At 45.9% G+C, this 12,610-nt stretch overlaps 1 protein-coding gene across 1 annotated transcript in view; it reads left to right on the forward strand.

Annotated features, from left to right (window-relative positions):
* Window positions 1-12,610, forward strand: part of ephb6 (eph receptor B6) — a 60,331-nt gene that overhangs the window by 40,251 nt on the left and 7,470 nt on the right. Inside the window, exons 6-14 of the mRNA XM_063198794.1 lie at window positions 1,265-1,420; window positions 3,517-3,788; window positions 4,432-4,513; window positions 7,191-7,315; window positions 8,018-8,180; window positions 8,788-8,902; window positions 9,863-9,918; window positions 11,273-11,389; window positions 11,934-12,181. Of these exons, the coding sequence (XP_063054864.1) occupies window positions 1,265-1,420; window positions 3,517-3,788; window positions 4,432-4,513; window positions 7,191-7,315; window positions 8,018-8,180; window positions 8,788-8,902; window positions 9,863-9,918; window positions 11,273-11,389; window positions 11,934-12,181 (1,334 nt within the window). The remainder of the gene's footprint in view (window positions 1-1,264; window positions 1,421-3,516; window positions 3,789-4,431; window positions 4,514-7,190; window positions 7,316-8,017; window positions 8,181-8,787; window positions 8,903-9,862; window positions 9,919-11,272; window positions 11,390-11,933; window positions 12,182-12,610) is intronic.

Below are 12,610 nucleotides of genomic sequence, written 5' to 3' on the forward strand. Positions count from 1 at the left end.
TACTCACTCAGCCCGTCATCCATTTGTTCTATTTGAGGTGTCGCTTTTTCACTGGTGACATAATCAAGTTCCTCGCTAAATACCCGAGTTTAATGAGGGAGCACTGAAGCGCAGGATGCCAGCTATGTCGTGTGATGAACTTAAAAACACACGACAGAAAGATCCAATTATCGTAGCTGCATAGCATAAATCACAAGGGAATGCAACAGACACAGACGGCTATTATTTTAACCGCAACATTTGATTGAATATGCCTGATGGCATAGACTGTGTGCACTTATGATTTGGACTCTCAGGGTAAACATACAATGTAGCTGTTTTGTTGACAGAACAGTGGCAGCTTTTTATAACAAGTCCGCAGACATGGAGAGAGAACAGCCTCGGAGTTGACGTTCTGTCTGTCTGTCATTCTTGTGTTGCTGGACTTGGCTCCCGAGACTGCTAGCTTAACATGTTGGGTTTTTAGCACAGAGGGAGATGTGGTATACAGACGGCCTGGGAAAAAAGGGCACTCAGCGTTGGAGTGGTGACGATGATGACTCCCACCCACACGCTGTCATAGCTGAGGCTTTTACCAGTGCCAGGGTGTCATTTGGTGCTGACCGTGGGATTACATGCTTTCATCTGACAAAAGAGAGGGAGCTTGTTGTTAGGGCTATACAAAAGCACCAAGGTTTTTATAACTTGTAATTGTCTTGTGGTGAGAGTTATAAAAGAGTTATGAAATAATGTCCTTGCAAGATGTGTTTTGGACAGTCTGTGGTATTTCAGTGGACATGTAATGCACTTTTGTGTGTTGAAGGGAAATTCTCCTGACCTTGCTCTGACATGTCAAGATCTCTTTCAAAAGATGCTACCATGTTAGGTTAAGAGTGGAAATTAAACTCTCTCTCTCTCTCTCTCTCTCTCTCTCTCTCTCTCTCTCTCTCTCTCTCTCTCTCTCTCTCTCTCTTTCTCTCTATCTCTCTCTCTCTTTCTGTTTCCCTCTCTGTCCATCTGTTTGTCTGTCTCTTTCTGTGTCTCTCTTTCTATCTTTCTCTCTTTTCATCTGTTTATCCTTCTCTGTCTCTGTCTCTGTATCTGTATCTCTCTCTTCTCTCTCTTTCTATCTCTTTCTCTCTTTTCATCTGTTTATCCGTCTCTGTCTCTGTATCTGTATCTCTCTCTTCTCTCTCTCACTCTCTCTCTGTCCATCTGTCTGTGCATCTGTTTCTCTCTCTCTCTCTCTCTCTCTCTCTCTCTCTCTTCTCTCTCTCCACTGCAGCGTGTCCTGTGGGTTTCTTCAAGGCCACGGTGGGCCCCTCTCCCTGCACCATGTGTCTTGCCAACAGCAGGACCAGTACGGAGGCCTCCACTATCTGCGAGTGCCGCAGCGGCTTCTACCGGGCGCCCGCCGACATCAACACCACCTCCTGCACAGGTAGTACCACCCACCGACATCAACACCACCTCCTGCACAGGTAGTACCACCCACCGACATCAACACCACCTCCTGCACAGGTACTACCACCCACCGACATCAACACCACCTCCTGCACAGGTAGTACCACCCACCGACATCAACACCACCTCCTGCACAGGTAGTACCACCCACCGACATCAACACCACCTCCTGCACAGGTAGTACCACCCACCGACATCAACACCACCTCCTGCACAGGTAGTACCAGGGCAGCCAACAGGGGAGACTAATGCCTCTTTTCCACTGCCGGTTTTCTGGTAGGCCTGCAGCTCGACACAGCTCGACTCGTCCGCCACTTTTTTGCTTTTCGAATAGGCACGACACAGTTCAATCGTATAGCAAAAAGTGTCGTCTGAGTCGCGCTGTTTCAAGCTGTAGGCCTATCAGAAAAACTGCAATGGAAAAGAGGCATAAAGGGTCTGTTGACCCAGGCCCAAGGAGAGAGGGGGCCCAGTTATTGTGTTTTCATTTACATTGTGAAAGTGAAAGCCAAAAGCCCAACTGGGAAACTCCAACTCCCATTGTCATTGTGACACAGAACTCCAAAGCACACAAGTGCACACTGCACACTCCACACAACGAAATTGCATTTATGCCTCACCCGTGCAAGGGGGCAGCCCCCAATGGCGCCCGAAAGGTATGTATTAAGTGGATGGATGCATTCAGATGACATTGTCCCGGACCTGGCCAAAGCAGCTTCCTGGTCTGCTACTCGTCCATAATTCCTTGCACTAACTTTGTCATGCAGACAGTACATACTCTGTACTCCTCAACACTTTGTTTTATTGCTCTCTACTTTGTTCATTTACAGTACTTGTGTATTGCTGTACTCTGTACTGCCCATCTACACAGTTTATGTTGCGGTGTACGACCGCTTTGTACTGTATGTAAGTTGCTGTGGATAAAAGTGTCTCTTAAATGTAATGCTAATGTATGCAATGTATGACAGCCCAACAGCCCCAGCAGCGAGATATGGCGTTTGTGTTGGGATTATCTAAGGCATTATACAAGAATTTCTCTCTGGATAATGATATGAAAGTGAGCTGATGGGCTTTACAGCAAAGCTCTTCCACTATATCCTCTGTCCTTTTTTCTTCCATCATCTCTGCACTCCATGCACTAAGACATTGTGATGTTTGTTGAGCATGCCCTAAATGCTTAATATGAAGTAGTGCGGAACTGACTCCATGATATCTTCAGGCACCACAGTCCATATGTTAGGGAAAACACAGTATGTGTTTGTTGACTACGCTGTAAATGATGAAAACTAAAATAGTCGTTCGATGACTTGGTGATGTGTCTGCACATTGCGACCTATGTCTTTAAGCACTGGAATGCTTGATGGCCCGTTCATTGAGATGGGATCGCCAGCCAGCGGTCCAGCTCAGTTTCCTGTAAAATCTCAACTCTATCAAAGGAACATTGCTATGGCATTTCCGAGAGTCAGAAGTAACAGATTAAGGCTTGGAGCATACCATTTTTTGTAACAACTATCTTCCAGATTAGGGATGTCAAATTCAGGCCCGGGGGTCAAATCTTGCTCACAGAGTCATTTCATTCAGCCCGCAAGATATTTACAGTTGGCCTACATACACCCTTAATGTATGGCGTAACAAGACTTGAACATGAAATATTGTTGTGTCACAGGAATATGACTTGGGCCACGCCAATGAAACAAATAACACTCATATGCAACACAATATGTGCATATCAGAACTACCATATGAAAGAGTGTCTGTGAAATTTAACTGAGTATTACTTGCATGCACACACAATTTTAGTTCCTTTTTTCAAAATAAATATTGAGTTTGCCCTGTGACTTTGTTCCAGATTTTTATTTTGGCCTTCAGTCAATTTGAGTTTGACACCCCTGTTCTACAGACTCTGTCTGCATTTAGTGATTAGCCTGAAGATGAATTAATCATATTATGCTACAGTATACAAATACATTTTGACTGATTGATTGATTGATTGATTTATTGATTGATTGATTGATTGATTGATTGATTGATTGATTGATTGATTGATTGATTGATTGATTGATTATTCCCCAGCCCCACCTGCTGGCCCTGTGTCCCTGTCGTGGGAGTACGAGAGCTCGGAGGGCGGCGTGTCCCTCCGCTGGAAGCCGCCGCAGGACATGGGCGGGCGCAGCGAGGTGTGGTACGGGGTGGTGTGCCGCATCTGCCCCTCTGCCTCGCAGTCGCCCGCCTCCATGTGCTCCTGGTGCGGGGAGACGGTCACCTACACCCCCTCGCAGAGCGGCCTGCGGCAGACCAAGGTCACCCTCAACAACCTGCTCACCAGGGTCACCTACCTCATACAGGTACTGTACGGCAGCAACCGGCATGCCACCTGCTCACCACACAATACACTGTATAGCAGTGGCTTCCAAATGGCAGCCCGAGTGTCAGATCCGGCCCGGGCATGGCAAACATTTGGCCCGCCATGAGGGTAGAACACGTGAAAACATATATGTATATTATCTGTGGCCATACAGTCGGATGATTTGTTTGGCCCTCAGCTTCATTTGTGCATCATAATTTGGCCCTTGGGTAAAAATAATTGGAGACCACTGCTGTCACCAGCTTCATACAGTCATACAGGTATGACGGTACCCAATAAAAACGGCAGCTACATTTTTCAACAACAGTCAAGTTATTTCTTCTTCCAAGACTGGAATACACCCCGTATTTATGTATACCCTTGGTGATGTGGTTAAGTAGTCATGAATTATATTTAACAAAAGTAAATACACTCTTTACTGATGGAATTGGTGTGCTGGTCTGCACAGTCTTTCAGCTAGGGTTCTTTCAAGTGTCTATCAACTGAGAACCCTTTTATAAATAATTCAGTCGCACTGCTTTCTTGTTCAAGCATAAATTTCTGTTTTCTCTACATTCACTTATCCACTGAATTCCAGAGCTTAGCTCCTTTTTTTTCACCGGTCTCTCTTTGCTGACTCACAGGTGCAAGCTTTCAACGATGTGTCGGCTCTGAGCCCTTTCCCGCCCCAGTTTGCCAGCATCAACTTCACCACCAGCCAATCAGGTGAGCCGCTTGTGTTGACACGCAGGGCCAGATTAAGATGGCCTGGGGCCCCTAGGCTACTGGAGCCCCCCTAGAAGGCAAATTTCACTAAAAAAATAAATGTAGACGGTGTTATAATTATGAGCTAGAAATTCAGGATAACATGTCTACCAACTGTACTCAACACGATGGATGATTTTTTTCAATATTGCATCTTGTCACAATTCTGCAATTTTTCATTGTTGGGCAATCAGAGGGCCCCTGGCAGGTGGGGGCCCCTAGGCTGCAGCCATATCTAGCCTATAGTTGAATTCGGCCCTGCATGTGGGTGTAACAATGTTCCCTGTTCCTGAGTCTGCCCCTCTCTTTTACACTCTCCTCAATATGTCTCCTGCTCTGCCATGCCTGTCTGTCTCTATGTGTGGGACTAGTTTTCCTCGGCAACCCTCTTTGTCTGAATCTATCAAATGGAATCAGCCTTCCCCATGGTCTACCTCTTTTGCTCTCTGCACTCTTTCTTTTTTAATCTCGACCTCTTTGAGCTGGTGGTGGTCTTTCTCTTTTCTCTCTCCCTTTGTCTCGCTCGGTCTCTACCTCTGTCCATCTGTCTGTCTCAATCTCTGTCAGCCTCACTGTATCTCTCCGTGTGTCTGTGTGTCATCCTCTTTTTTTCTCCCCCTTCTCTGTCATCGTACCTCTGCACATCCTCGGCTCCCAACACTCAGGTGCTTCAGGTCACTACAATCTGTCAGCTTGCATGCTGTTCAAATGTGCAGGGAATGACAGGAAGGGAGGAGGGGAGGCAAAGAACGTGGCTGTGTGGATGAATGGTCATGGTTTCCTAACTGTGGAAAAGGCTAAAGGGCAGCCTAGATATGACCATTAGAACATTAGAGGTGACTCAAAAGACACATATACACTCTTGCTTAGAATAGTTAGAACTCTTGTGAATATAAATCAATCTGGCATGTATTTCATGCAGTATGACTGGCATGGCATTATAAAAGACAACTAATATTTGTATTGAATGTCCTTGAAGGTGCTCTGTGTACTATGCTTCTCATTGAAAGTATGCTGCCTATTGGTGAATATAAATCACTCTGATATGTATCACAGCTGCTATGAATGTGTTATGCAGGGACACGTCAGTAAAGTGTAACAGTTTTCCCTCTGCGGTCTTTGCTTACCTTTGCAAAAACAGAATAAATATTGTCGTAAAAAAGAGAGGGCTGGAGGGCTGTGGCGTTTAAGTGGTAAAACTGGTGATGGTTTGAAGGTGCGCTTTGGCCAAGATGTAGAACATATCAAAATAGGGGCAGGACACCAAGGCACTCTTCTTAAATAAAACTGTTTTAATGCAAATGCTAGTTCATGTTTGAACTTAAATAATTAGAAGCCAAGGCTTGGTTCACTTCTTGCCCTGATGAAGGCCTTGTAGCCGAAACATGTTGGCAGCGGCAGTAATTTTACCTCAACATGAACTAGCCTTTACATTAAAGCGGTTTTATTTAAGAAGAGTGCCTTATTGCCCCTTTTTTGATAAATATTGTAGAGTTGTATGCTGTGAGTCATTTTGTGTAGTCCCGTTCGTTTGTGCTGATGGCTTTGGAAATGAGACATCACGACGGTTCACTTTTGTGTTGTGTCACCCCCAGGTGGCTAATTACTAAGATTACACTCTTAACTGTGGCTACAAGTTGCTACTAGTTTTCCTCAATCTTTCTGTTGCTGTCTTTATTTTTCTCACAATCTCTTTTTCCGCTTCCTCTTTTACACCCCCACGCTTGAGCTTTATTGTCTGCTCATTCATCTGGGGAAATGTAATATCAAGAAGTGTAAATGAATGCTGACACAGTACAGGCAAATCTGTAATGACTTTTGCATTGTCAGTCCCGTGCAGAAAAAGAAATACATCTAGAAATCCAAAAGCTATTAAATATTTGTCTGTCAAGGCATGCGTTACAATTTAATAGCAAACTTCTTCAGGTAATGACATTCTTTGTTTGGTTAGAATAGGGACGGGCTTAGTAAGCTACACATTCTGACAGCCCTATGTGCAATATATTGTTTTTCTGAGTTTGATTCCTCCCCAGGTCTTTTACCGATCCTTCCCCATCTCTCTCTCCACTCATTTCCTGTCCCTCTCTCACTATCCTATCTTAAATAAAGGCACAAAAGCTCTAAAAAATATATTTTAAAAAGACATGAACACAGACAAACATACACACACCACAGTTTCCTGCCTGAAACAGCCATTGAAACTTCGCTTCCATATGGAGCTTGTTTGCCATCCTTGTCAAAAAATTTGGATCAAAGCTCTATGACAGGGATAGGGAACCTATGTCGCGTGGGTCCTTTAGGTCTGTTTTATCCGGCCCCGATATTATTTTAGTGTTATACAGCTTCACATGAAGTATTACATGTTTTGTAAAGGAATCTTAGAAATTACATTTGCAATACAATAAAGTCACATATATCGCCTAGAGAAGTTGCGGTCTGTTGTAAAAGTGGCTGCCTTCAATATAGGCCTGAAGTGCAGGGGGAAATCCTGGCTTGTGTTCACCGTACGGCCCTTGGAGGCCTTTACGGCCCTTGGAGGAATTTGAAGCGGCCACTCGAATGGAAAAGGTTTCCCACCCCTGCCCTATGACCTCATGAGTCCCTCTTATCTGTCTGTCTGTCTGTGTGTGTTCCTCAGTGCCCTCCACCATTCCCATGCTGCACCAGTTGAGCCACGCGGCCGACGCCATCACCCTCTCCTGGCCACAGCCGGACCGGCCCAACGGAGACATCATCGAGTACCAGCTCCGATACTACGACAGGGTAATGCAACACAGCACTACAGCACTTCCAGGAAACAGTCATTGTTTTGCCTGATAATGATGATACAATATACTGTAAGAGGAGCCCAGGACTATTTTACATTGCTTTTCTTAAGTTGTGGTGCTATTGCATACCAACATGGGCAGTCATGGGTAAGCGGTTAGGATGTCAGACTTGTAGCCCAAAGGTTGCTGGTTCGACTCCCAACCCGTCAGGTTGGTGGGGGAGTAATTAACCAGTGCTCTCCCCCATTCTCGTCCATGACTGAGGTACCCTGAGCATGGACCGTCCCACCACACTGCTCCCTTGGAGTGCCATTGGGGGCTGCCCCCTTGCACGGGTGAGGCATAAAATGCAATTTAGTTGTATGCAGTGAACACTTGTGTGCTGTGGAGTGCTGTGTCACAATGGGAGTTGGAGTTTCACAGTGGGGCATTTCGCTGTCTTTCTTTCAACATACTGTACCTATTCACTGAGTCCCGCTGTCTCTGTTAGGCTCAGGCAAACCTAACATTATTTTGTGACGTGACTCTTAAACTCTTCTACTTTATTCTTCTTTATTCTTCTATTGTTACTCACATAAGCCTGGCCACGAGCCTGTGCTTTAAATCTGACCCTAACAACTCTTTTCCCTCTGTCCCATCTCTCTCTCTCTCTCTCTCTCTCTCTCTCTCTCTCTCTCCCTCTCTCTCTCTCTCTCAGAGCTCAGACGAGGATTCTGCTGTGAGCATATTCAGTGAGACAAACACGGTGACGGTTGCCTCCTTGAACTCGGGCTCCATCTACGCATTTCAGATCCGGGCCAGGAACGAGCGAGGCTATGGACCGTACAGCCACACCATCTACTTCAGCACTCTCGCTATAGGTAGGCTACTTGAGCACAAATCATGCATTACTTACTGCATAATAGATAACTCAGCACTTGGCTTAATGACCGATAAGCGCCCTCAGAGATAAATAGCTCCTGTTTCCCAAATCTGGATTAGAACTACAGAAGTGTCTTGGAGGAGACAAAACACACGCTCAAAATGAAATAACAACAACTTCAGGTGCCTGCAACTAAACTCTTTTGACTGAGATGACCTTGATGAATGAGAATCTTCAAAGAAGAACTGATAGATAGGGTTATAGCTGAGGAACGAAGGACTCATACCTTTGCTTACTCAAGGGGTGTGGAACCTATGTCCCGAGGGCCATTTACAGCCCGTGAGCTGTTTTATGATTTTTACGGCCCTTGGAGGAATTTGAAGTGGCCCCTCGAATGAAAAGGTTCCCCACCCCTGGCTTACTCAATAAATTGTTTGACATGTAATTGTCTTTTTCTTGCACCTTGTCAAGAACTATGGAGTCGGTCACCTGCACTAAATGATATGCTATCTGTGTTCTTGCACCTTATCCAGAACTGTGGAGTCATTCATCTGTTTATTACACTAAATGGTTTGCTGTCTGTCTTCTTCTTGCCCCTTATCCAGAGGAGCGCTCAAGGCAGATCCAGAACCGCCTCCCCCTGCTGGTGGGCTCCGTCATGGGTGGAGTGGCGTTCCTCCTCGTGGTCGCCGCAATCATCATCGTGTTTGTTTTCAAGAGGTAATTAAAAGACCTGTGTGAAGTTGGCACCCCATATGTTGAAAATCTGAAGAAAAGCATTTTGGTTCGATTGTGCATTGTTTGTGGACGATTGTGCGGGCAAAATGAGTGTTTGTGCACAAACCCTCTTTAAGATATTTACATTTTAAGAGATTGGTGACCTTAGGTCACTCAGCACCCCATTAACATCCAAATGACTCAAAAATGGTTGGAATCGTTTGTGCTTCGTTTGTGCAGGCAAAATTAATGTTTGTGCACAAAGCATTTTTTTATTATTTAACTTTTAATTTTTTGAAAGTATTCACTCAGCACCCCGTCAACACCTAAATGACTCAAAAATGGTTGGAATCGTTTGGGCTTTGTTTGTGCACATTTGTGCAGGCAAAATTAATGTTTGTGCACAAACCTTTTAACTTTTAAAAGGTTGGTGACCTTAGGTCTCCCAGCACCCTGTCAACATCCAAATGACTAAAAAATGGTTGGAATCATTTGTGCTTCGTTTGTGCACATTTGTGCAGGCAAAATTAACGTTTGTGCACAAACCATGCACAAACGAACCAAAATGCTTTTATTCAGATTTTAAACATATGGGGTGCCAACTTCACACAGGTAATGAAAAGTACATACTAAGGCTGTAACGATATTGTAACAGAGAAATCGTGATACGCAGTCACGATACTGTATTGTAGTGCAAGAAGGCAGTATCGTGATACACCCTTTCAAAATATTGTTACCCTTCATCCAAGCTTCAAACGTGAAAAAAAGCAAATTAATTAATTTTAAAAGATAGATTTAAAAATTGTAGGGTGTTTGGAATCGTAGGTCCAAAACCCTGATACATACTGAATCGTGAATTGAGCGTATCGTTACAGTCCTAGTACATACAGTCAACAACAGTAACAAAAAATATCGGAGAGTACATGATTTGATTCAGTGATCTTTTCATATCTTGTATTTCAGCAAAAGGAGAGAGAGCCCATACAGTGACCGACTGCAGCGATACATGAGCAACAGGGGTGAGTATTTGGAGAGCTGTGCCTGCGTATGATGAAATCCATTCACATGCACGTGCTCATTTCAGCTCTTGAAATATTTATTTGTTCAACTTCTCACTATAAACCAATCTACCGAGTTAGTAAGTTATTCACGTTGTTGCGTATATCCACCCACGGTACGTACGTAGAGTTGCTCATTGCTTGATCTAGAGAGCATGCAGGGCATGCCAGATGATCATCTATAATGCATGGTTTCTCTGGGGCACACAGTTGCACTGGGAAACAGGAAGTACAGTATGAGAGCATGATGTGCATCAGCTCCAGCAGGAGGTCCCAGGGCTCCTCTTTAGGTCATGCAGCTCACACATCACAGCTGCAGCTCTGGCTCAGCAGCAGCAAGGGGATGAGAGTCAGGATCCCGGATCCCAGCAGACTTCATGCTGCTGACTGGTGCTGTCATGTTGACAAATCCCATCATCTTCATTCCTCCATACGTACTACTCAGTGGTCCCATTGCTCCAAATAGAGAGTAGTACAAGCTGCGACCTCTGTGTCCTCAGGGTGTCCTCCAGGTTTTGTTACCTGGTAAACCCCACTGGGACCTGATCTTTTAAGTGTGCTATATTCTTTTAAGTCTGCCGTGTGTGTGGATATGCACTGGTCCCATTGCTCCAAAATAAGGAGTAAGCTTCTACTAACTGAGCAAGGGAATGAGAGTCAGGATCCCAGCAGACTTCATGCTGACTGGTGCTGTCATGTTGACAAATCCCATCATCTTCATTCCTCCATACGTACTCAGTGGTCCCATTGCTCCAAATAGAGAGTACTACAAGCTGCGACCTCTGTGTCCTGCAGGTTTTGTTACCTGGTAATGCCACTGGGACCTGATCTGGCAGGTTAATAGCACTGATCTATAAAGTGTGCTATATTCTTTTAAGTCTTCCGTGTGTGTTGATCTTGATCAATGATCATGTGCATTGGTCCTATTGCTCCTAAATAATGTGTAGGCTTCTACTAACTATGACCTCTTCATGGTCCAGATTTTGTTGCCTGGTTACTCCACTACTGGTTTACTACGGTAAGAGGCCTGATTTCCCGGGTTAATAGCACTGATGTGTAAGGTTAATAGCACTGATGTGTTTTGTGTGTGTGTGTGTGGATCGTCATCCAAACTGTCTGTACTGCAAGAGAGGCCTGATTTCGCATCACAGGATCCAGGGTTTGTTACTTGATAACTCTATTACTGGCTTGAGTAGGGAGGGACCTGATTTCGCAGGTTAATATCACTGTAAATTGTGTAAACTGTTCTTTTGAGTCATTCATGTGCGAGTCTTTGTTTCTTGTTTGTTTGTTTGTTTCTTCTCTTTTATTCCAGGAGGAGTGAAGTACTATGTCGACCCATCAACCTACGAGGACCCTAGTGAGGCGGTTAAAGAGTTTGCCCGAGAGATAGACCCAGCCCACCTCAAGATCGAGGAGGTTATTGGGGCTGGTAAGAGTTAAGTCATGATACAGTTATTATGGCCAATACAGTACAGTAAACACAATGTTGAATGTGTTCAACTCTGATCCTTGACACTGTATCAAGATCCAAGCAAGCAAGTAAAGATAAACAGAGCAGTCCCCCCCTCCCCCCCCCCCCCCCCCCCCATCAACCCCCCCCCCCCCCCCCCCCCCCCCCCCCCCCCCCCCCCCCCCACCCCCCACCCCCCCCCCCCCCCCCCCCCCCCCTCCCCCCCCCCCCCCCCCCCCCCCCCCCCCCCCCCCCCCCCCCCCCCCCCCCCCCCCCCCCCCCCCCTGAAAGTGAAAAATTGCAGAATTGTGACAATACGCAGTTGGTTCTTGGTTTACATGGTACCCTTAATTCCTAGCTCCTAATTATGACACTGTCTATGTAAATGTGTCGCAAAATGTAGCCTAGGGACCCCAGGCCATCTTAATCCGGCCCTGCTTAATCGCTTGTTTCAGCCAAAATCATGGGTGCTCCCAGCAGCTGTGTAAACAACATTTGGGTTCCCTCTACTTTCCCACTCCAGCCCAGTTTGGAGAAGTGTCCCGAGGGAGGTACCGTCCGCTGGGCCGCAGGGAGGTCCTTGTGGCGGTGAAGACCCTGCGCTGGGGTGTGACGGACCGGGAGAGGGCCATGTTCCTGAGCGAGGCCGGGGTGCTTGGCCAGTTTGACCACCCAAACGTGCTGAAGCTGGAGGGAGTGGTGACGCGCGTGCCCCCCGAGAGGATCATCACCGAGTTCATGGAGAACGGCCCTTTGGACGCTTTCCTCAGGGTGAGCAGAAGCAATCTTTTTTCAATCTGTGTGATATGACATCTAGACTAGTTAAGTTGTTAACAGGGAAAATCATTTCACTGATGCACTGAGGGATTTGTCGAAATGGAGTTAGTGCACAAATACAGTACGACTTGTGAATCAGTGGTGCAGCTATAGGTGTGGCAAGCAGTGCATTTGACCCTGGGCCCAGGGCCCTCCTGTATTGGTAGTTGGGGCCCTACTGTGACCTTGGCAGGCCGTATGGGGGGCCCTATCAGTGTTTTGCTCTGAGGCTTTGTGTGCAACTGTTCCGCCACTGCTGTGAATGGTTAGCTAGCTTGCTTTTCAGTGGGCCCAGGTGCCAGACCATAATTCTAGGATCTCCGGTTTGATTTTGACCCAAGGTCATTTCCTGATCCTTCCCTATGTCTTTCTCCCAATCCTTTC

The sequence above is a fragment of the Engraulis encrasicolus genome, chromosome 5 (assembly GCF_034702125.1).
Source record: "Engraulis encrasicolus isolate BLACKSEA-1 chromosome 5, IST_EnEncr_1.0, whole genome shotgun sequence".
NCBI lineage: Eukaryota > Metazoa > Chordata > Actinopteri > Clupeiformes > Engraulidae > Engraulis > Engraulis encrasicolus.